The following is a 24,249-nucleotide window of genomic DNA, read 5'->3' as shown; positions in this document are numbered from 1 at the left end:
ACAACCGTGCCTGGTTCCTAAAATAAAGCGCATTTGCCAGCCTGGACTAGTCTTTCTTGCCAAAAATGGTCTAACACTGTGGCGCATTTGGTAAACCATAGTTAAAGCCTCAGGAGGCACAATTGCAATCATTAGTAAACATGTAAAACCCTGTACAAGGGAATTAATTCAGCTCCAGAAAACTAACTTTTAAAATGAAGCAAAGTGAGCAGAGCTGATGGGGGCTCACATTGTGTTTACCCCTGTTAATATGGGGGCTAAAATCCATGACTAACCATGTTTGAATTACAAACGGGAAAACTTGCTATACAAGATGAGATGTGGTACATGAAAATCTTTACTGGCTGAAAAACAAAGCAGCCTGGCAAAGCCGTCTGAGTGTCCACTGATCCTTTACAGCTCATTTAAATTGGGAAACACAGACAGTCCTGTTAGCACTACTGCACTTGTTCCTTAACCAGCACTCCCCTCCTGGCTCTCTGGGCCATGCCGCCCTCTCTCAGCACCTCTGCACACCTGCTTTACAAGTCAGCCTTCTCTGCTTGCTCATACTTTCCGTTCTCCCAAAATGTGAGCTTGTCCTTGGCTTTGTGTGCCACAGCCCCTTCTCACCACATGCAGCCACACACGTGGGCTCAGTTTCTCTACTTCCAATCAACATTCTGGCTGGTCTCTTAGTTTCTCATCAGGCCCTTCCTAGCTCTCTAGCTGGCACTGATGCCCAACTCTAGCCTAACCAGCTGTTGTTGGGAAATGGATCACATGTTCTGTGGGACAGAACATGGTTGCCTATGGCTGGAACCTCCTGGTGCCTTTGTTTTGCGAAAATAAACCTCCTTACTAGTAAGTACAAGCAGAACACTCCTTAGAAGCAAGGACGGTGAGACTGTGTCTTACATACTTTGGACATGTTGTCAGGAGGGATCTGTCCCTGGAGAAAGACATCATGCTTGGTAAAGTAGAGGGTCAGAGAAGAAGAACAAGACCCTCAGTGAGATTGACTGACACAGTAGCTGCAAAAAGATGTAGAGGGTCAGCAAAAAAAAGGAAGACCCTCAACAAGATGGACTGACACTGTGGCTGCAACAATGGGCTCAAGCATAACAACGATTCTAACACTGGAATACAGCAAGGGGCAGAGAAAGCACATGGTTGTCGAGTCATCTAGTGCTAACTTCATTTCCTGGCTCTGCCTCTAACTGGCTGTGTGGCTTTGGCCAAAGCATTTCCTCTTGCTGGGCCTCAGTTTCCCCTCATGGAAACGGGTTCTCCAGGGTGCAGAAGTGCTATGAGAGTTAAATGACATAGTTGCTAAGAAAAGAGTTAGGCTCCTTCCTGAGAGAATCCCGTAGCGTCTGGCACACTACCCACATTACGTGATTCACTTGAAAGTCTTTTCCTTGTCCGTCCTGGAGGGATGAGAAGCTAATACTTATGCTTTCTGGTCAGTCTTCAGACAAACGAGCTAGACCCTCAAAGGGATCCAGTCAAGCCCTTACCCACATCACCAATTCCCTCCACAGTCTACGTTCACTCACTGAGTCATCAACTTTTCAGTCCTTCATGTACAAAGCACTTTTCCTTTACGTGCCTCCTTGATGCCCCTGCTCTGAGGGTGAGAAGACAAAAGGGAGAGAACCCAGGCCCTGTCCTGGGGGCTGACACGAGGAAACACACAGAGCAGCCCGGGCAGGTGGTAAGAGCAGCTCTGAGGACACAAGGAAACACACAGAGTAGCCCGGGCAGGTGGTAAGAGCAGCTCTTTATCCACTGGAATACCCCAGGGATAAAGCTTGGGATGTCTGGGGGCAGCCCACTTTCCCTGGGATGCTTGTCCCTCACAATGGGCTGAAATACACCTACTTGCAACTCTCTCTCGCCCTCATTTTATTATCTGGATCTGAAGAGAATATATGTGTGGTTAAGAAATAGTCCTGTATGCCTCAAGCCATCTTTAACCATTTTCTACTTTCTTCTTTTACTATAACCCAGGCTTCGTACCAACTGCTCCCTCCACTGGGATGAGCTCCAGGTCTAGGGATGGTAGTATCCAAGACACGACACAACAAAGCAGTCGATTTCTAGAAAACTACTTTTGTCAGTGTAGAGGGGTCAAGACAGCTTTCTGGAAAGCCATAGTGAACTCTGGACTCAAACAGACTATTTAATCATTATAATCCTTCTGTCTCACAAACAGCAAAGCAGTCACAACTCCTATCTTTTACTTGACACTTTTCTAGATGCCTGTGCAAAACTACATTTCTAAATCCCATGAAATCCTTTTTAGGTTTGGACCATCGTTCTAGCAATGGTTGAGCTCCTTTGGATACCAGATCGCATAACCCATCTATCTTAGCTTAGTCACCTAGTACTGCTATAACGGAAATACCACAAGTAGATGGCTTTAGCAAAGAGAAATTTATTCTCTCAGTCTAGGAGGTTAGGAGTCTGAATTAGGGGCTTCTGCTGCAGGGGAAGGCTTTATCTGTCAAGTCTGAGGGAAGGTCCTTGTCATCAATCTTCCCCGGTCTAGGAGCTTCTCAGCGCCAGAACCTTGGGTCTGAAGGACATGCTCTGCTACCAGCTCTATTTTCTTGGTGATAGGAGATCCCTCTGTCTCTTTGCTTGCTTCTCTCTTCTTATCTCAAAAGACATTGACTCAAGATACCAACTAATTTTGTAGACTGGGTCCTGCCTCATTAACATAACTGCCTCTAATCCTGCCTCACTAACATGATAAAGGCAGGATTTACAACACATAGGAAAATCACATCAGATGACAAAATGGTGGACAATCACACAATACTGGAAATCATGGCCTAGCCATCCATTTTGGTGGGACACAATTCAACTCATAACACCATCCGTGAGCATCCAATGTGCCAGGCACTGTGCCAAGCTTGCAGAACTACAATAAACCATGCACAATCTGAACACACAGGGGGCCGCAGTCTTCATGTGTTCACCTAAACCAAGGTGATACATGCAAGTCAACATCTACCTGCAAGGGTGTTTGCTTTGGCCTACGTGGTGGACTTGAAATATTTAAACAGGCACAAAATCTAGAAAGTTCAAATTTTTAAAGTGTAAATTCTGATTTCTCGTGAGCCATCGAAAGCTATAGCAACCCTGGGCCCACACTCCTTCCTGCCATAGTCAGCTGGAGCTGAGGCCTCCTCCTCGCTTATGGAAGATGCATGGGCACTTACACCTGTCCCCCCCCACAGTAGACACATGGACACTTACACCTGGCCCCCCTCCCCCGCACAGCGGACACATGGGCATTTACACCTACCCCCCCAGTGGACACAGGGACACTTATGCCTGACCCCACACAACCAGGCTAAGTCACTACAATACAGCAACAGCAAGACTGCTTCAACACTCTGAGACAGGAATATCCTCTGGGAACAGGTGTTTACCCAGTCCTGCACCCACCTGGCCTAAATAGCCAGCTGTCCCCTGCTCTTTTATACCATGCCAGGTGTGGTGGTGAATTTTGTGTCTACCTGGCTTAGCTATGGTACCCTGCTGTTTGGTCAAACACTAGCCTAGATCCCGCTATGATGTATTTACAAGTGACCAGAATTTAAATCAGCTGACCTTAAGTAAAGCCGATTACCCTCTGTGATGTGGGTGGGCCTCATCCAACCAGCTGAAGGCCTTAGGAGCAAAACCAGAGATTTTCCTAAGGGAGGATTCTGCCTCCAGACTCTAAATAGTCATTCTGCCAGAATTCCTCCCCCCTCTTCCCCATTGCCTGACCTACCAATCTGGGACTTAAGACTTAAGACACACAAGCCCCCGCATGTCTGTCAGTTTGTCATACTGTGGGGGCTTGTGTGTTGCTGTGATGCTGGAAGCTATGCCACTGGTATTCAGATACCAGCAGGGTCACCCATGGAGGACAGGTTTCAGCTGAGCTTCCAGACTGAGACAGACTAGGAAGAAGGACCCGGCAGTCTACTTCTGAAAAGCATTAGCCAGTGAAAACCTTATGAACAGTAATGGAACACTGTCTGATATACTGCTGGAAGATGAGACCCCAGGTTGGAAGGCACTCAAAAGATGACTGGGGAAGAGCTGCCTCCTCAAAGTAGAGTCAACCTTAATAACGTGGATGGAGTAAAGCTTTCGGGACCTTCATTTGCTGATGCAGCACGACTCAAAATGAGAAGAAACACCTGCAAACATCCATTAATAATTGGAACCTGGAATGTACAAAGTATGAATCTAGGAATATTGGAAATCGTCAAAAATGAAATGGAACACATAAACATCGATATCCTAGGCATTAGTGAGCTGAAATGGACTGGTATTGACCATTTTGAATTGGACAATCATATAGTCTTCTATGCTGGCAATGACAACTCAAAGGGGAATAGTGTTGCATTCATCATCAAAAAGAACATTTCAAGATCTATCCAGAAGTACAACGCTCTCAGTGAGAGGATAATATCCATACCCCTACAAGGAAGACCAGTTAATACGACTGTTATTCAAATTTACGTACCAACCACTACAGCCAAAGATGAAGAAATAGAAGATTTTTATCAGCTGCTGCAGTTTGAAACGGATGGAACATGCCATCAAGATGCGCTGATAATTCCTGGCCATTGGAATGCGAAAGTTGGAAACAAAGAAGGAGGATCAGTAGTTGGAAAATATGGCCTTGGTGACAGAAACAATGCTGGAGATCGAATGATAGAATTTTGCAAGACCAACGACTTCTTCATTGCAAATACCTTCTTTCACCAACATAAATAGCGACTATACACATGGACCTTGCCAGATGAAACACACAGAAATCAAACTGACTACATCTGTGGAAAGAGACGATGGAAAACCTCAATATCATCAGTCAGAACAAGGCCAGGGGCCGACTGTGGAACAGACCATCAATTGCTCATATACAAGTTCAAGCTGAAGCTGAAGAAAATCACAGCAAGTCCACGAGAGCCAAAACATGACCTTGAGTATATCCCACCTGAATTTAGAAACCATCTCAAGAATAGATTTGATGCATTGAACACTAGTGACCGAAGACCAGTGGAGTTGTGGAATGGCAGAATGGCATCAAGGACATAATCCATGAAGAAAGCAAGAGGTCACTGAAAAGACAGGAATGAAAGAAAAGACCAAGATGGATGTCAGAGGAGACTCTGAAACTTGCTCTTGAGCGTCGAGCAGCTAAAGCAAAAGGAAGAATTGATGAAGTAAAAGAACTGAACAGAAGATTTCAAAGGGCCTCTCAAGAAGACAAAATAAAGTATTATAATGACATGTGCAAAGAGCTGGAGATGGAAAACCAAACGGGAAGAATACGCTCAGTGTTTCTCAAGCTGAAAGAACTGAAAAAAAAAAATTCAAGCATCGAGTTGCAATAGTGAAGGATTCCATGGGGAAAATATTAAACGATGCAGGAAGCATCAAAAGAAGATGGAAGGACTACACAGAGTCGTTGTACCAAAAAGAATTAGTCGATATTCAACCATTTCAAGAGGTGGCATATGATCAGGAACCGATGGTACTGAAGGAAGAAGTCCAAGCTGCTCTGAAGGCATTGGCGAAAAACAAGGCTCCAGAAATTGATGGAATATCAATTGAGATGTTTCAACAAACAGATGCAGCGCTGCAGATGCTCACTCATCTATGCCAAGAAATATGGAAGAGAAGACAGCTTCCTGGCCAACTGACTGGAAGAGATCCATATTTATGCCTATTCCCAAGAAAGGTGATCCAAATGAATGTAGAAATTACAGAACAATATTCACACGCAAGCAAAGTTTTGCTGAAGATCATTCAAAAATGGCTGCAGCAGTATATCGACAGGGAACTGCCAGAAATTCAGTCCGGTTCCAGAAGAGGACGTGGAACCAGGGATATCATTGCTCATGTCAGATGGATCCTGGCTGAAAGCAGTGAATACCAGAAGGATGTTTACCTATGTTTTATTGACTATGCAAAGGCATTCGACTGTGTGGATTATAACAAACTATGGATAACACCGTGAAGAACGGGAATTCCACAACGCTTAATTGTGCTCATGAGGAACCTTGACATAGATCGAGATGCAGCTGTTCAGACAGAACAAGGGGATACTGATTGGTTTAAAGTCAGAAAGGTTGTGCGTCAGGGTTGTATTCTTTCACCACACCTATTTAATCTGTATGCTGAGCAAATAATCTGAGAAGCTGGACTATATGAAGAAGAATGGGGCATCAGGATTGGAGGAAGACTCATTAACAACCTGCATTATGCAGATAACACAACTTTGCTTGCTGAAAGTGAAGAGGACTTGAAGCACTTACTAATGAAGATCAAAGACCATAGCCTTCAGTATGGATTACACCTCAACATAAAGAAAACAAAAATCCTCACAACTGGACCAATGAGCAACATCATGATAAATGCAGAAAAGATTGAAGTTGTCAAGGATTTCATCTTCCTTGGATCCACAATCAACAGCCATGCAAGCAGCAGTCAAGAAATCAAAAGACGCATTGCATTGGGCCAATCTGCTGCAAAGGACCTCTTCAAAGCGTTGAAGAGCAAAGATGTCACCCTGAAGACCAAGGTGCGCCTGACCAAAGCCATGGTATTTTCATTCACATCATGTGCATGTGAAAGCTGGACAGTGAATAAGGAAGGCCAAAGAAGAGTTGATGCCTTTGAATTGTGGTGTTGGCAAAGAATACCGAATATACCATGGACTGCCAAAAGAATGAACAAATCTGTCTTGGAAGAAGTGCGGCCAGAATGCTCCTTAGAGGCAAGGATGGTGAGACTGTGTCTTACATACTTTGGACATGTTGTCAGGAGGGATCAGTCCCTGTAGAAGGACATCATGCTTGGCAGAGTACAGGATCAGTGGAAAAGAGGAAGACCCTCAATGAGGTGGACTGATACAGTGGTTGCAACAATGAGCTCAAGCATAACAAGGATTGTAAGGATGGCTCAGGACCGGGCAGTGTTTCGTCTGTTGTGCATAGGGTCACTATGAGTCAGAACCAACCCGACGGCACCTAACAACAACAACAACCAATCCGCGACTTAAGACTGAATTTCCAGCCTGTTGCCCGACCTCTGGATTTCAGACTTACTGTCATGGATTGGGAAACCCTGGTGGCATAGCGGTTAAGTGCTACATTTGCTAACCAAAAGGTCAGCAGTTTTAATCCGCCAGGCACTCCTTGGAAACTCTATGTGGCAGTTCTGCTCTGTCCTATAGGGTTGCTATGAGTTGGAATTGACTCGATGGCAACAGGTTTGTTTTGTTTTTGGTCATGGATTGAATTATGTCCCCCCAAAAATATATGTATCATTTTGGCAGGACCATGATTAGGTATTGCATGATTTTCCTATATGCTGTAAATTCTGCCTCTACGATGTTAATGCGGAAGGATGGGCAGCAGTTGTGTTAGAGAGGCAGGGCTCTACCTCAGAGATTGGATTCTGTCTTGAGGCAATCTCTGGAAATATAAAAAAGAGAAGCGAGCAGAGAGACAGGGGGGCCTCATACCACTAAGAAAGCAGTGCTGGGAGCAGGGCGCACCCTTTGAACCTTGGGTCCCTGTGTGAAGAAGCTCCTAGTCCAGGGGAAGATTGATGAGAAGGCCGACAGAGAGAGAAAGGCTTCACCTGGTGCTGACACCCTGAATTTGGACTTTAGCCTACTTTACTGTGAAGAAATAAAGTTCTGTTTGTTAAAACCATCCACTTATGGTATTTCTGTTATAGCAGCACTAGATGACTAAGACACTTACCAACCCCCACAGTCAAGTGAGCCAATTCCTCAAAACCTCTTTCTCTTTGTGTGTTTGTGTGTGTGTGTGTGATCTCCCTCTTTCTCTCTACTCATCTATCCATCCATCTATTTATCCATCTATCCATCCATGTTACTGGTTCTGTTTCTCTACAGAATTCTAAGACACCAAGATATTAGAAAACACTGTCAAAAGCCTTGGGGGAAAAACATCACTATCACTTACATCCTTAAATCTTATTTTCTATATACAACAGGATTTAACCTCATTTTTGAAACCAGGGGTCACGCAGTCGTTGCCTCTGAGGAGTGCCAGGTCCTGGTGGTTTCGCCCACATGAGGACGAAACTGTGGTGTACAGCTCCCAGCACACCACTCCTGCTCATGGGAGGCCTGACAGATGGGTGGGCGGGAGCGGGTGGCTCTAAGCCGCCTGCTCTCCAGCCTCACTCCCAGCCTGATCCCACACAGGAGCCCTCTTCCACCGACACTGAATCAAAGGACAGGTGTGGAAGAGACCTTAAAGAGCATAATGTCCACTGCTGTATCTTACAAACAATGAAGCAGACTGCTGGAGGAGGCCATCGTCTGTCCAAAGCCACCCAGTCTGCCGAGCAGGCAGACCCCTGACACAGAGATCAGTGCAGCTCTGCACTCACCGGCTCCCCTCCAGCTGGCACCTAAGCTATGGGAAGACTGAGGCCTGCTAGGCTCTCCCGCAACCCCTCTGCATCTGGGGCCAGCTGACCCCACCAGGCTGTGGTTCCCTGACTGGGCCCAGAAGTCTTGCTGTCCTGCAGGCTTTCTGTGTACAAGGGCGCTCAGCCGTAACCTGACGCCAGGCTTGGGGTGTCCAGGGGCTCAGGGTGGGGGTGCAGGAGAGGAGTGGTCTACATACAGCCCCCTCTCCTCCCAGGCAGATATTGCCCCAGCTGGGGGTGGGTGAGAGGTCAGAGCCTGTAGTGCTGCTCTTGTAGATGCCCCTGGGCAGGCACCACAGCTCCAGCCTCATTATAGAATAAGGTCAGGAGCAGGGTCAACACAGGGGAGGCTGGCAGGACCCCTGACCCAGGAGGGAGCAGAGCCTTGGAGGTCTGAGGAGGTCAAGTGCAAAGTGGGCAGGAAAGGACAAGCGGGTCATCACAGGCTTCCATTCATACACAGTGATCTCTGATCCAAGGGCAGAAGCTGCTCCTTTTCATTTGGGTTAAGCCTTCCCCAGCTTGGGGATTGGATAAAATACAGCCATTGCCACGACTGTGACACTGCCTTGACTCAGATTAGCCCCAAGGATACCCTTAGCTTGGGTGAACAGTGCTTGGCAGGACTGTAAGGCAGTGAGTGGGGGTCGATAAGTGTGGGAGCACTTGGAGCCAGCCCATGTGCTGCCACCCACTCTGGGACCCCTCGTGAGAGGACACTGGTGGATGGAAGACTTCCCGATCCTTCTGGATAGAACTACTTCTAGCACCTCACCCTAATCTCTTACACTACCAAACACTCCATTCTGCCTTCAGTTTAGACAGCTCATGCCTCTGTGTCTATCACCTGAAATTCCTTAAAGAACGGCCTTGAGTCAGAATGATTTTTCGTTTGACATGGATGCTTAGATTTCCCCTGCCCTCTTCTTTCATCATGAGTCCTTTTACCAATGAACATCACAATGGGATTAAAGGAGCTGTGGCCCTTTCACTGTTCCCAATACCTCCCAAAGACATGTGACACTTTCTTCTCCCGTGGGCTGAGTTTTTGCCAGGGCATGCGGCGGCTGTAGGCAGCACGCACATGGGGTACGCATCAGCTATTTTTATACCACATCCACTCTGGACTGGACGCTGTTTCCAATAATGTTTCCTCTGACTTGGAATGAAAGGAAAAAGAACACCAGATTTCTCTTTCCTCAGGCAAGCAGTGGAGGCCAAACTATTCTGCACACCAAAACTGTTGCCTTCAAGTCAATTCCAACTCACAGCGACCCTACAGGACAGGGAAGAACTGTCCCCTAGGGTTTCCAAGGCTGTAATCTTTATGGAAGCAGACTGCCACATCTTTCTCCTGTGGAGCGGCTGGTGAGTTCGAGCGGTCGACCTTTCAGTTAGCAGCCATGTATTTAACCACTGCACCAGCCGGGCTCCTTTTTTTGGACACCAGAATCTCCCAGTGTTATCCTAGAGCTCCAGGCCTCTGTAGCTTTCTAGAGGTCGCCTGGCAATCATCACCAGCAGCACCAGTGAACACGGTTTTCATGAGATCAAAAGAACCTGGTGTAGATAAAGAATTGCAACCTTCAAGCATTACCTTAGTTGCCCAGTGCTGCTATAACAGAAATACCACAAGTGGGTGGCTTTAACAAACAAACTTATTTTCTCAGTTTAGGAAGCTAGAAGTCTGAATTCAGGGTGCACACTCTAGGGGAAGGCTTTCTCTCTGTCAGCTCTGGAGGAGGATCCTTGACTCTAAGCTTCTAACTCCTGGGAGATCTGCATGTGACTTGGTATCTCTCTACCCCACCTCTCCTTGGGCTTCTCTATGCCTGATCTGCTTTTTTCATCTCAAGAGAGATTTACTTAAGACACACTCTACATGAATACTATCTAATTATCATTACAAAGAAAACCCACTTCCAAATGGGATTATAACTGCAAGCATAAAAAAAAACAAAAAAACAATTCTGACTCACAGTGACCCTACAGGACAGAGTGGAACTGCCCCATAGGGTTTCCAAGGAGCAGCTGGTGGATTCGAACAGCCAGCCTTTTGGTTAGCAGCCAAGCTTTTAACCACTGCACCACCAGGACTACGCTACAGGTACAGGGGGCACATGTTTTTGGAGGGGCACAATTCAATCTATAACAAGCAGGTAAATAAAATTAAAAAGAAAAAAGAACATGACTTTCTACAAGGAGTGCTATGTGTGAAGAATCCATCCTGCACTTGCTTGCCCTTGTGGTTTTGAGCGTTCAGTCGACAAAAATTCAGACGCCAAAGCAAAGTTATCACGGGGAACTGACTCTGATCCCAAGAAAACCACCAGTAGGCAAAATTCCAAGGCTTCCTTGTTCTGCTTACAAAGATGGGGAGCGCATCGGGGTGGAAGCCAGTTTTTTCCCTGCTGCTGAGAGGACCAGATAATATTTTCATGGTTTTATTTTAGGGTAACTCTGTAAACAAACTCAGTGACAAGTCCACAGACGGCCTGTCTAGATCCTTATTTGATGCAGAAGGTCACCAGGGAGGTAGACAGCCCAGATGCACTCGAGCATGTGACCAGTGCCGCAGCCTCGCCAGCACTGACCTCACCTTCTAAGTTTTGATAGTGCTACCACGCGGCCTGCTCTGGGCATAAGGTCAGGACGGGAGCAATGCTGGGAAGTGGGTGGATATTAGAATACATGCCTGTCTCCCAAGAGGGCAGAGCCTGCAGGGAGCAGGGTAGGCCGATTTGAAGCAAAAGGAATTGTTGGCATATCATGCTTGAGAACAACACAGAGACAACTGGGGAGGGAGGAGAAAAGAATGACTCTAAAAGAAAAGGCAGACAGATTTCTGAACTACTCTTGTAGCATATGTATAAGAAAGTCAAGATCTCAGGAAGCACATGACTACAGTGGCTAAGATCACAGGCCAAACCACTCATGCCAGGCCACTCTCAGCTCTCCCATGCATACTGAGTGTTATGGTCACCCCCCTCCAGCTCTACAACATATACTGGGTTACCCCCAGCTCTACCACTATTCTGGGTCACCCCCCAGCTTGACCACTTCTACCCGGTCACCCCCCAGCTCTACCATTTACATGGGGTCACCCCCCCAGCTATATCACTTACACTGGGTCATGTCCCAGCTCTACCACTTATAGCCAGCCTCAGTTTCCTCAGCTACAGAACGGAGGTAACATCTATACCTAAACCATAGTGCTGTTTTGAGGAATAAGTGAGCTACACATAGAAATCACTTAATAACTATTACATGCTATTGTTGTTACCACCACCACATCACCTTGAGGCATAACTGGTACTTCCTCCAGAGCCTCTAACAATCGTGCCACCAGGTCCTGCCAATCAGGAGGGAAGGCGCTACCAGCCCATTTCTCTGCCCAGTAGCCTGGCAGGTTGACTCACTGGCTACTTGTCTTTGGGCAAGTTACCTAATTTAATCTCTTTGAGCCTCAGTTTCTTCACATGAGGATAATGATTACATGATATCTACCTCATAGTAGAAACTACTAATATGAAAAGGTGGTTATCACTTTCTGGGTGAAGTGAACATTCTTCCCCTTTGCGCAGACCATATTCAAAGTCAGGACATAGGACGGAAACTCTTCAACTACAATGTGCTGAAGTCCAGGTGCCCGAAAGAGGCCAGACCTTTAACACTTCGGTTATCCAGATAGTGAAGGCGATCTTGTGGTGAATTACTTCAGAGAACTAAAATTAATCCTTAAGCATGAAATTATTCCTTACCATTTTTCTGAGACTTTTTCTAAAACCGATATATCCCTGCCTTCCTAACTGGAATTTTGGTCAACAGAAAAGCCTTACAAAGCAACGATGTAACAGCTAAACAAGACAAGAACAAAGAGAAAAGACCCCATAATGTCCCTCCCTCTCTCCAAAGCAATTGGCCAGACCCCACAATGTCCCACCCTTCTCCCCAAAGCAATCAACCAGCACATGGTCCAGGCCCCAAGGCCAAGCAGCTGATGCTCAGGCCAGGGGTGTGCTCACCTGCTTAGGCGCGGACTGGCTGGGAGGCAAGGAGCCTGGTGAGAGCACAGGGGAGCTCCCAGCACCGCAGAGCTCAGGAAAGGGGTTTGGGATTGCTGGCAGAGACGAGGTCCTAAACTGTTGGTCTTCTTCCTGAAGGCGCCTGGGAGGAAAGAGACAACTGCTTGTGAAAAGCTGCAATCCTTGGACCCAGTGGGTAGGGATTCCCTTCTCCACTAACACCCCATGGGACAAGGAAGCCACAGTTTATAATACTACCTGGGCGTGCACTCAAATCTGAAAAAATGCACAGCACAGGCATGTAGCGGCATTTGCTCCAATGCCTCCTCAGGGTTTTGTTCAATGAATCCCTGATGTGCGAAGAGGTACTGTAAGAGCACTTCTATAAGAACAGTGAGTTTCAATGGGAAGAGGCCTCACTTCAGTTGTGGAGTGGGTGCTTATTTATACAAAAAGCTTGCTGATACTGAATTAACTGGAAAGAAATGCTTCGTGTACCTATCCTCCCCAGAGCACTAAACAGCATGTTTATGTTACCTCAGAGCTGCCTGCTGTGCCCCAGTCAACATCACTAAGAGCCACCGTTGAATCTTACATTATCTTTCCCCCTTCCTTGTCATTTCTCCAGGGCTGCCTGCTCCCTCCTCCCAAGAACATGAAACCCGCTGGTCACACAACTAAGCAAACCACACATAGGATGACAAACCAAGCACAAGAATGAAATAGCAAAAAATATCAGGATCAACGTCAGAGCAAAAACAATGCCAACTGCCTTATGCTTCCCTTCAAGAGGGTCACGGCTGGCACATCCCTTACACATCTCCAGGGCCCTCCTGGAAAGAGCGACTCTGCCATTCACATGAGACGGCCGATACCGGGTTAAGCCTGTAGACCCCATTTCAAGGAAAGAAGAGCAAAAACGAGCTGCAGTATCGGGTCCTTGTCATGGCTTAGAACCCCCGTCCTTATTCTCATTTAAACACACCAAACGAACCTTTCCTGCAGGCTGTGTCTTCACACAAATGTTTTTACAACTTGACTAGATCAATCACCCACTAATGCACTGTCAGAATTCTCTCTAGCTAACCCTGCTTGCTGCACCCATTGTTATCAAACCAGCCCAGGGAGGCTGAGATATCCCACTTCTGACACCTAATGTGTGGTGGATAATAAATCCCACTGCACATGCCAATTATGTCCTCTCTCATCCTTACTCACCCAGAGCTAGTAATGAGTAGCAGCCCTTTCTCTCACTCATCCCCATTCACCTAGAGCTAGGTCAGCAGGTACTGGCCCCTTCTCTGTTTCTTAGGTCTGATAATCTCTTGGAATGACAAATACATAAGGTGAGGTCTGGGAGGGGTATCAGTACAGAGCTTCCATGTCCCCAGGGGATACAACTACCCTTTTGAGAGCAGATGTTCATTCTCAGCACCCAGGAAGCTCCACTGAGCCTCCTGCTCCCAAGACATGTAGCAGCCTCACCATGTGGCCACAAGATTACATCATGCCTCCTGAGGCTTAGTCAGCATCTGGCTCCCAGTTGGTACTTCTTGGTCTGGTCAGCTCCTACTCATTGGCCTCAGCGGTGGTCCAGCTCTCAGAAACCAGGACCAAAGGCCAAACTATTACTTCAAGGGGGTTCCACACCTCACAAAGAGCTTTCCTGGAGCTATGTCACTAGATAAGTGCACTCTGTGACCATTTTACTCTGTTCTTTTTACCAACTTACCCTGATTTTCAAGGAGGCCCTGTGTTGCCATTCCAAGAGGATCAGGAAATGAATTGTAGATTTAAAAATACAAGTGCTCACATGGAATGAAGGAAATCAGTGTTGTGAAACAGATGAGAGCCATTCCTGTATTTGAAAGCCTGACCCAAGCCATGATATTTTCAATTGCCTCATATGCAAGTGAAAGTTGGACAATGTATAAGGGAGAGTGAAGAAGAATTGATGCATGTGAATTACAGTGTTGGTGAAGAATATTGAATATACCATGGACTGCCAGAAGAACAAACAAATCTGTCTTGGAAGACATACGGCCAGAATGCTTCTTAGAAGCAAGGATGGAAAGACTTTGCCTCACGTACTCTGGACATGTTATCAGGAGAGATCAGTCTCTAGAGAAGGACATCAAGCTTGGTAAAGCAGAGAGCCATCAAACAAGAGGAAGTCCCTCAATGAGATGGATTCACACAGTGGCTGCAACAATGGGCTCAAACATAACAACAATTGTGAGGATGGCACAGGACTGGGCAGTGTTCACTCTGTCGTACATAGGGTCGCTATGATTCAGAACCAACTTGACAGCACCTAAGGACAACAATATTCCTATAATGGCTTGACAATATGCCAGAAAGTTTATTTTTACTGTTAACAAATCCCACTCTTCCCATAATAGCTCCAGCCTTGGCAAGATGTCCACGTGAAGTCTGACCCTTGTAATACAGAACAAGAGAGTGGTGAGATGCAGCCAACACTATTTTCAGTCTATTCCAGCCCACAGCCTCTAACCAGTGGTTGTGTAACCCCAAAGAATGAGAGTTCTTTTCTGTTCTGACTTATAATACAAGATGCTGAAGTTCTCTTTGATGTTCTAGTTGTTCACCAAAGCATATCGCTTCATTAGGCTATTTTCAACATCTTACAAAGTTTTGTATTGACTTAAGAGTAGTTCCCAAATATTGTCAAGAGTAAAACTAATGGGCATTATGCAAAGCTGAAAAGCTTCCCCTAGAAGAGGCATACAACAAAAGGATATACTGTCTCACAATTTCAAAAAGAGAAATGAATGTGAAGGGGGAGCTAAGATTTAGGGCTGTTGGAGTCAGGGATGGTGACAAAAATTTGTGGGCCGAGGGCGGGGTAGAGGGTGACTCCAACCTGTTCCTGATGCCTTTGCCCATGCTGATCAATTTGTCTAGATTAGAACAAATCCACTGCCTTTCCATGTTCACCTTAGCCCACTCACACTTCTTCAAGATCTGGCTCAACTGTGATGTGGCCTGGGAAGCCTCCCCTACCTTCTCCAAGCTTTGCTATGTCCTGTACCTGCCTCCATCTTATCTCTCTTCCTGGGAGTTCCTTAGGAGAACGGGTGATATGCTATGGATCCTGGGTACCCAGCACAAAGCTCAACGCATTCCTTGTACAAGCTCCAGAGCCCCTCAGCCTGGGTTCGCAACTTCCCGTTCACCAGGTATGGGCCAAGTTACCTTTCCTCTGTGCCTCCTTTCAGTTCCTCACCTCGTAACTGAGGATAACCTGTACCACACCTACCTTCTTGGGTGGTTGTGAGAATTAAATACGCTCGCTAAAGCCACCCATTTGTATTTCTGTTATATGAGCACTAAGAAACTAAGACAGTGAGCAAGAGAGTGATGCTCTAGAAAGCAAAGTGGAACAAGGGTCAAATCATCATCGCCTCACCTCCCACCCACCCTCACCCCAGCCACTACATCCTCTCTGCAAGACAACTCTGAATTTACTCTGCCTCCAAACCAAAGAGCAGGCTACCTTGGGGGCAAGAGGATTCTCAGACCTAAAAGAAACCTCACAGAAGTTTGTAGAAGCAGGGAGGGCCCCAGCAGAAGGAAACAAGGTCACAGGAAGATCTGCTACTTAGAAAAGAGCAGTCACCAGGATCTAAGCCTGACAGGGGCTGAGGTGAGGGCAAAGGAGGTCCAGGACATAATCCAATACCACTCGTACCAAGGGAGCCCAGAAGAGAGAGGAAGAGGCAAGGGGAGCCTTATCTCACCATCCGCACCTCATACTACCCTTACCAAGAAACCCCTGAGTCAACACAGATAGTTTCTCAATAACTGTCTCTGTTTCTCAGCTTGACTTCACAAAGAGCTCCACTCAGAATACCTAAAATTATCTCAACATCTTCCACTTCAAAACTGCTATCCTGCTGAACTGTCTAGCTACCAACCTCCCAGGCACTTAAAATTCTAGTCACACTAAAACTCTGCCCCAACTAGCCCCTTAAAACTTCAGCTGTTTACAAGAGCCTGTTGATCTTCCTCAGAATTATCTCTCCGATTCATGCCTTCTCTATAGCCTTCATTTCCACTTTGGATTCCTTAGATGCTACCAAATTGGCCTTGGCTCTGCCAATCTGACTACCCCCCAGTCTGTCTTACTCCTGGCATCTAGAGTCAGCTTACCAAAACTCCAAATCCAACCTCATCAGCCCCCTGCTCAAAGCCCTTCCCTGTCTTCCCAAAAAGAATGGCATATGAAGCCCTTCGTGATCTGGTCCCAACCTCTGTGGAGATCCTCCCTGCTGCTCACAAAATTCCTCCTTCATCTCACAGCTCCTGCTCACCCTTCAACATCCAATTCTGACATCTACCACCTCCAAGAAACCTTCCTCAGCTTCCCTAGCAAGCTCTTCCACTAGGTCTGTGCATATTTGCCAAGCTTGTAGTGAGGTTCAACAGAGAGGATATGCTTCCCACCCCAACTCCCTGGGAGAATGTGCTCAAGTACAGGTACTGGGATGGGGTCTGAGATTCTGCATTCTAACAAGCCCCCAGGGATGCCACCACTGCTGGTCTAAGGGCCACACTTTGTGGGTTGCAAGACATTACTTCATTATTTCCAGAGCAGGAATTTTCTTCCAATGCTTTTCGCATCACTCCACCTAGCTCAGTGCCTGTCATATTATCAGGTGCTCAATAAAAGGTATCTGAACTGAACCAGGTACCAAACTCAGTCCAAGTGCTGCCATGTTGGATGGCATGCCTACACATTTTCAATATAGCTATCATTAAAATAAAAAGAATTTATCTGCCTCTTAATTTCACATCCCCAACACTATCGCCTCCCGTTACGGATTGAACTGTGTCCCTCAAAAAGATATGTTGAAGTCCTAACCTCAGTACCTGTGAATGTGACCTCGTTTAGAAATAGTGTCTTTGAAGATGTTACCAGTTAACGTGGGCTCATCCTGAAGTAGGGTGAGTTCTGATACAATCTGAATGGTGTCCTTATAAAAGAGAAGAGACACCGAGAGACAGGGGGAAGACAGCCGTGTGAAGATGCACCTACATGCCAAGGAACACCCAGCACTACTAGAAACTGAGACAGAGAAGAAAGGATCTCCCCCTGGAGCCTTCAGAGGGAGCATGGTCCTGCTGACAATCCCAATTCAGACTCTAGGCCTCCTGAACTGTGAGACAATAAATTTCCATTCTTATAAGGTACCCAGTTGATGAGCAGGAGCCTCATACACCATTCAGCCAGCCAACACAGCGTCCTACCCTGCAAGGGCATTCACTCTGGGAGGCTCACCATGCCCCGTTCCTACCTGACAGCCAAGATGTGCACAGGCTGTGAGCGCTGCACCTTCTGCCGCTGCGATGCCTGCGGCTGGTGGGCTCTCGTCCCTGAGGTTGGCAGCGGGCTGCGGATATGCTGGCCGTTCTGAAGGAGGGGCACCGTCTCCGACTGCATGCTGCAGGCCGAGTACAGACTCTCGAAGGATGCATTCATGTCGTTCACCAGTGCTTCCAAGTCCACATCATCCTCTGGATGGCAACCACAACAGGCAAAGACAAAAAGGAAACCTTAGCAACTGCAAAGGATCTCACTCAAACGTGCGTCTTAGTAACCAGGTTTCAAAATGGAGGTGTCTAACTGAGGTAACTCTAAATTTCTGTAAGGAACAATATTTACTATACTTATTAGTATTTGGAGCCCTGGTGATGCAGTGGTTAAGAGCTCAGCTGCTAACCAAAAGGTCAGCAGTTCGAATGAACCAGAAATTCCTTGGAAACCTTATTGGGCAGTTCTACTCTGTCCTATAGGGTCACGATGAGTCAAGATTGACTCGACAGCAATGGGTTTGGTTTTTTGGTTTTTCCCCCTCCCCTCACCACCACCAGACTCTCCACCCACCACTAGGGTGGCTACAGTCACATTTGCCTAGCATGAACCTACTGCCCTGTACATAGCTGAGAGGTTGGATAAACTCAGGGATCAGAACTTTGATAAAAGCAGCATAAAGTGAGGGCTGATTTGAAACGGACCAACACAGAGCTGGAAGGGCTAGAACAGTTAACAGGGCCTATGTGGGTAAGCAGGCACAAGAAAGACATTGCTATGGCTAAGGTTGTAAGTAGTCAAATAGTAATCCTGTGGCCAGGTACTAAAATGACAAAAGTACTGAGCCAATAGTTAGTAATTATCATATAATCAATAATTTATGACAATGTAAAATATTCAGGTCAGCAGGACAGCACCCTTGCAGTCTGTGGCAGGAAGGGGTAAGTGGGTAACAGGCAGGTATGCACTTGCCTAAGGTCCGCCTTTGCCCCTAGGCAGCTGTGTGGTCTCAGGCTAGCCCTTGTCTGTAAACCGATGCAACAATACTCATCAACCATCAAAGCTGTGGGAAATGGCTGCCCAAAGAAAGCCAGTTACCAAGTAAGAGACTTCAGTTCTACGTTTGTTTTACGAGACCTCAGGGTATTCAACTTATGAGGAAAAATGTAAGTTATACCTGAGTTCACAAATTGGGGTTTCAGGAAAGTTCTAGAATGTATTCATCACAAACGCCACTCATTCACTATATTCCCATTTAGCTGATGCATAGTAGTTCCTTAATTTAAGGTTTGCAAAATAATTAAGTACATATGCCGCTCCTAACTCACCAGATTAACAACTCGGTATCTCTATCTTAATGGACCATTTAGGAATCAATACCGTGTGAAGCACAAAATTCACTGTAATTACAGAATCAATCTTTAGTAATGCACAATGTTGGCTTTGATGCTGTGTACACACTGGCTAAGGGAGCACTCCAAGGGATTCAATGGGTTTCCATAGTGCCATGTCTCTTGCTTATTTAAAAATAAAAAGGAGAAACTTTGCTAAATACAATGACCTCTGTTTTCATTCTGCTTTAGAAATCAGACAGTAATACAAACTCTTGCTCTCTGCCAAATTTGTTTCAGAAAAATGAAATGTCTTGCTTCCCTCCAGTGGGTTTTCATCTGCAGTTTCCCCTAAACAGTTCTGAAAGCCCCTAGCTGTGTCTACCACAGTGGGCAGCTCTTGCTGCCTCCTGTCCTCCTCTGCCCCTTGGCTTGGTCCTCCGGGTCCTTCCGAGTCACCACTCCCTGCAGTCAGGTCACAAGACCGTTAGGAATGCATTTTGATGTTATTCAACTTAATATAAAAGTAAATTGAACGTCAAAATACAGACACAATACGTGTCTTCAAAATGCTTTTACTCTATTCTGACGTGGAACATCCCTAAAACACTGAATTGTGAATCTGTTCAAATAGCCAGGGTCGCCAGGTTATGATTTTCACGAACTGAGTTAAACTTCTAGATCCAAACGTCTCAAACACGCATATTTTTCATAGCCATTAAGAGTGTAAAAAAGTCCTTTTCTAGAACAGACTTAAAAATTTCCTATAGGGGTCAACGAACATTTTATGTTTAGAAATAAAATTACTTATGGTCATCTGATTTTATTTAAACTTAGTTAAATTCTAATGACGATCAATAATGAAATCCTTCAAGGATTGATTCTAAAGACGACATTTCTTCATGCCCTTACATGGGGTTGAAAAAAAATAACAGTCTACACAAAGATATTACTGAAATGACGCTCAGTTCCTGCAAACATAGGCTAGTTCATCACTGTGAGGACTCTGTGCACCAATTCTATGCATGTGGCTGACTGCTAAATTCTTTTCAAGTCCCACTGAACCTGTGTGGATTGATAACCACCCATTTGTGAAAGCTTTCCTGCAGGGCAATGTAAGTGGGAGAATCAAATAAACAGGGTATTAACCAGGCAGATGCTTCTAGAAACCAATGTGAAGATTAAGTGTCTGTTCAATGATAACTGCATGTCAAGCCCACAGAGCCTATGAGATAGCACCTCAAAATATTCTGGCAAGAAATACTGAAGTTGAAGGGGAAATAATTTTATTTATAACATTTCACATCATAGATTTATAAAGAATGTATTCACTGCACAAATATGGGTGAAACAACATGGTTGTAAATCAAGTTATTAATAGTTATTTCTTTTACTTAAATAACCCAGTCCAACACTGAGCACTGACTTTGTCCCAAATAACTGAGTCACTCATTTATCTCAAATTCATATCCGCATCTAGTTTCACTGACATTAGCAAACCGAGGCTAGTTTAGTCCTAAAATATGTATAAATTCATGGGAACAAATTGGCATCAGGCTCACTGATTATTACAAGTGTCTTCCATAAACCAAACGAAGTATGCTGACCAGGAAAAGGCCAGAAAAGGAAACACCAGACAGGTGAGGAGGACAGAGTCAATTAACAGAAGAGGACTGAACTTCTGGTCACACCTTGCCTCCTTAACTGTTACTACATTGCTCAATTTACTAGTTTACAGCACCATCTAGTGTCTTCTTTATATTAATCAGATTTTTAAAATGACATGAGATTCACTTCATTAAATTAATTTGGCATTGCAAAGAAATGCTATTTATACTATGTTTTCAAGATACAGGAGCCTTGGTGACATAGAGGTTAAGTAAAGGTTAGGTTGCTAACTAAAAGGTTCATCAGCTGCTCCTTGGATAGCCTATGGGGCAGTTCTACTCTGTCCTATAGGGTCACTATGAGTCAGAATTAATGGGATGTCAATGTTTTTTTTTTTGTTAGTTTTTAGTTTTTCAAGATATATTCAATAGTGGCCTTCCTTCACAGACGGTGTAAAGATCAGTTACTATCCAATGTCTTCTCTGTTTCCTCCATTATCGCCCTTTCTTCAATTTTTATACCTAAGCTATACACTCTTAAGTAATGAATGAACCACTATGGTGTCAGAGTTGGGGAAGGCTTAAGATGCTAAAACTCTAGCGGGTGACAAATTATTAAGTAAGGGTAGACAGAGTCAGTTCCTGAGAAGAAAAACATAGATGGCACTACACACAAGAAGTCACCAAGACATGTGCAATGGCAAAAGTTCTTATACGTTTCCATTTGGAAAGGAACCAAAAGCCCAGCCTTCTAAAGTATTTAAACATAGACCATGTATGCCTGGAGAGCTATTTTTGTTGAGCTCTAAGAAATTAAACTTTGTGCAAATATAACCTAACATGCTCTGCACACCATTTAATTTTCTATTCTCATATATTCTAGTCACAAGTATTTAACTTTCAGTACGTAGAGTTGTTTTGATATAAGTGTAACAAGAAAATCAGGTGTGATACAGTTGGAATATTCTTCTCTATTCTTGTTCAAGATATTCAACAAATATAAAAACACATCACCTACCCATAATTCCAAATAGAAATACAAATGCAATTTTCAAATCATGTCATATTTTAAAACAAATGGAATCAATGCTTTATTTCGGTGGTTCTTACAGGCAGTCAGGATTTGAGGCAGGATATAAAAACCCTAAAATTCACTTTTCCAACATATGAATATAACTACTTACAAGTATTACATAGAACCCATACATTCATAACCCTAGACTTTTCCATGTTCATGAGAGAAACTGTTATCAACAGTTCTACTCTGACAAACACAGGGTCGCCATGATTCAGAACTGACTTAATGGCAATTGGTATTAGTTGAGAAAATACCTATGAACCAACAACTGGTAAATTTAACAGTTTATGAGAATTTGAGTTTTTTCCTCACGACCACACATATCTGAAAAAGAGTGGGGACTACATTTATGGGACAGTTCTTGGGCTCCATCAGGGCTTGGTATATATGAAGATTCATAGATCCCCATTCCCAGTGATAGGATTCATGGGCCTCATGGCAGAAACGCTCACGTAAAGCATATGAATTATCAGCTGGTGACATGAAACTGGACAAAAAGAAATCTATTTCCTGGGTACAACATGGTTGTTGTTGTTAGGTGCCATCAAGTTGGTTCTGACTCAGCAATCCTATGTACAATAGAATGAAACACTGCCAGTCCTGCGCCATCCTCATAATTGTTGTTGAAGAACTCATACTTTGAATCGTGCTGTTCGTGAAGAATACTGAACATACCATGGTCTGCCAGAAGAAGGAACAAATCTGTCTTGGAAGAAGTACAGCCAGAATCCTTCTTAGAAGCAAGGACAGCAAGGCTTCATCTAACGTACTTTGGACATGTTATCAGAAGGGACCAGGCTCTCGAGAAGGACATCATGCTTGGTAAAATCGAGGGTCAATGAAAAAAAAGAGGAAGACCCTCAACAAAATGGATTGACACGGTAGCTGCAACATTGGGCTCAAGCATAACAACAATTGTGAGGATGGTGCAGAACTGGGCAGTGTTTTGTTTGGTTGTACACAGGGTCACTCTGAGTTGGAAACAACTCTACAGCATCTAACAACAATGAAAATGTTACTAATGCCAAGTCCACTTGTGATTATGGCTTTTAAAACATTAACAATCCTTCTTACATATTTAATCTAAAAGACCAAGTAGCAGATAGTCTATCTGTGACCTTCCTTGAGGGGAGAAAAATGACCTAATTCCCACCTAGATTCCAAGCCCTGAGGAAAATGTTAGCAAAGCTGTAGACCCAAAATTAACAGCTTTTGGTGATCTACCCAAACAGATAACGATATTAGTCTAACACATACCCAATATATTGTGCATAACTGGTTTGATTCTCACTACACATTGGGCAAAATGATCAACGGTTCCTACAAAAATTACTCTAGTTAGCATTACTATCACCCAACTGGTCCAAGCATTTCTGGGGTTGGCTAAGATCCTTTCTGAAGTCTCAGGATTCCCTCAAGCCCTTTTGTTCTTCCTGGCAACTCAGCTACAAGAGCAGTCAGTGCCAGAGGAGAGGGGTGGGGGAGAAGTTCTCAGGGCAAAGCCTCTAACTGAAGGAAATTAGAGATCATCCCCACTCTGCGCTGCCCCCCACCTCCTCCCCCCGACCCCGTGCTCAGGCTGACATGCTGTTCTGGGGCCTTCTGAAATATTTTGCACCCGTCAGCTAGGGGACCAGGAGGCTCCTCAGCCCAATGGTGACACACTAGGGTTAGAAATTCTACCAGTTTGGTATCCTCACTCATCAAATTAAATGAATTCATAGTGGTATGAGTAGTGTACAAGAGTAGCAGTATCATTTAAAGTAATACTTTGTTTTTTTAATTTTTTGGATCACAGACCCTTCTTCACATGTTGCAAATTTTGTACAATGAGCATGTATTACTTTAAATCAGAAGCAGATGCTTATATTTTGGAAAGTATATGTGAATCTAAGGGAAGATGGCCTAAAGTACTAGATTTAAGTTTAGGAAATGGTTTTTGTTCACGGCAACTGTCTTACAATTTCTGGACCAACCCGAAGAGGGAAACATAAATTGATTAAAACTCAGTGTTCTTTTTAAAGCTTTGTAATAGAAATTTTTGCTATGTTAATATCCAATTATTAAAGATCTTCAAGAATTAAGATGACATCTTAAGTCTTTCATTGTTTCATTAACCAAAAAAGGCAAAAGCAGTTTTAAAAAATTCCAAAAACCAAACCCAGTGCCATCGAGTCATTTCCAACTCATAGTGACCCAAATGTGTAATATTCTGAGTATTTGCTAATATGCTAAATTAAGACATGTGTCTGGCTAATCTATGTGGGCCGATTTAAGGAGCACCTCTTCCCTAAAACTGCTGACAGTCATCTAGTGCTGCTATAACAGAAATACCACAAGTGGATGGCTTTAACAAAGAGAAATTTATTCTCTAACAGTGTAGGAGGCTAGAAGTCCAAATTCAGGG

At 44.7% G+C, this 24,249-nt stretch overlaps 1 protein-coding gene across 5 annotated transcripts in view; it reads right to left on the bottom strand.

The window, feature by feature from the left end:
• Positions 1-24,249, bottom strand: part of GRB10 (growth factor receptor bound protein 10) — a 290,717-nt gene that overhangs the window by 98,400 nt on the left and 168,068 nt on the right. For all 5 annotated transcript variants that reach the window (XM_010587143.3, XM_023544233.2, XM_064290209.1 and 2 more), the window contains 2 exons: positions 17,810-18,029; positions 12,492-12,633 (listed from right to left, as the gene is read on the bottom strand). In XM_010587143.3, coding sequence (XP_010585445.1) covers positions 12,492-12,633; positions 17,810-18,029 — 362 coding nt within the window. The remainder of the gene's footprint in view (positions 1-12,491; positions 12,634-17,809; positions 18,030-24,249) is intronic.

This window comes from Loxodonta africana, chromosome 8 (genome assembly GCF_030014295.1).
Source record: "Loxodonta africana isolate mLoxAfr1 chromosome 8, mLoxAfr1.hap2, whole genome shotgun sequence".
Taxonomy (NCBI): domain Eukaryota; kingdom Metazoa; phylum Chordata; class Mammalia; order Proboscidea; family Elephantidae; genus Loxodonta; species Loxodonta africana.
This window is presented reverse-complemented; position numbering and strand designations above follow the sequence as displayed.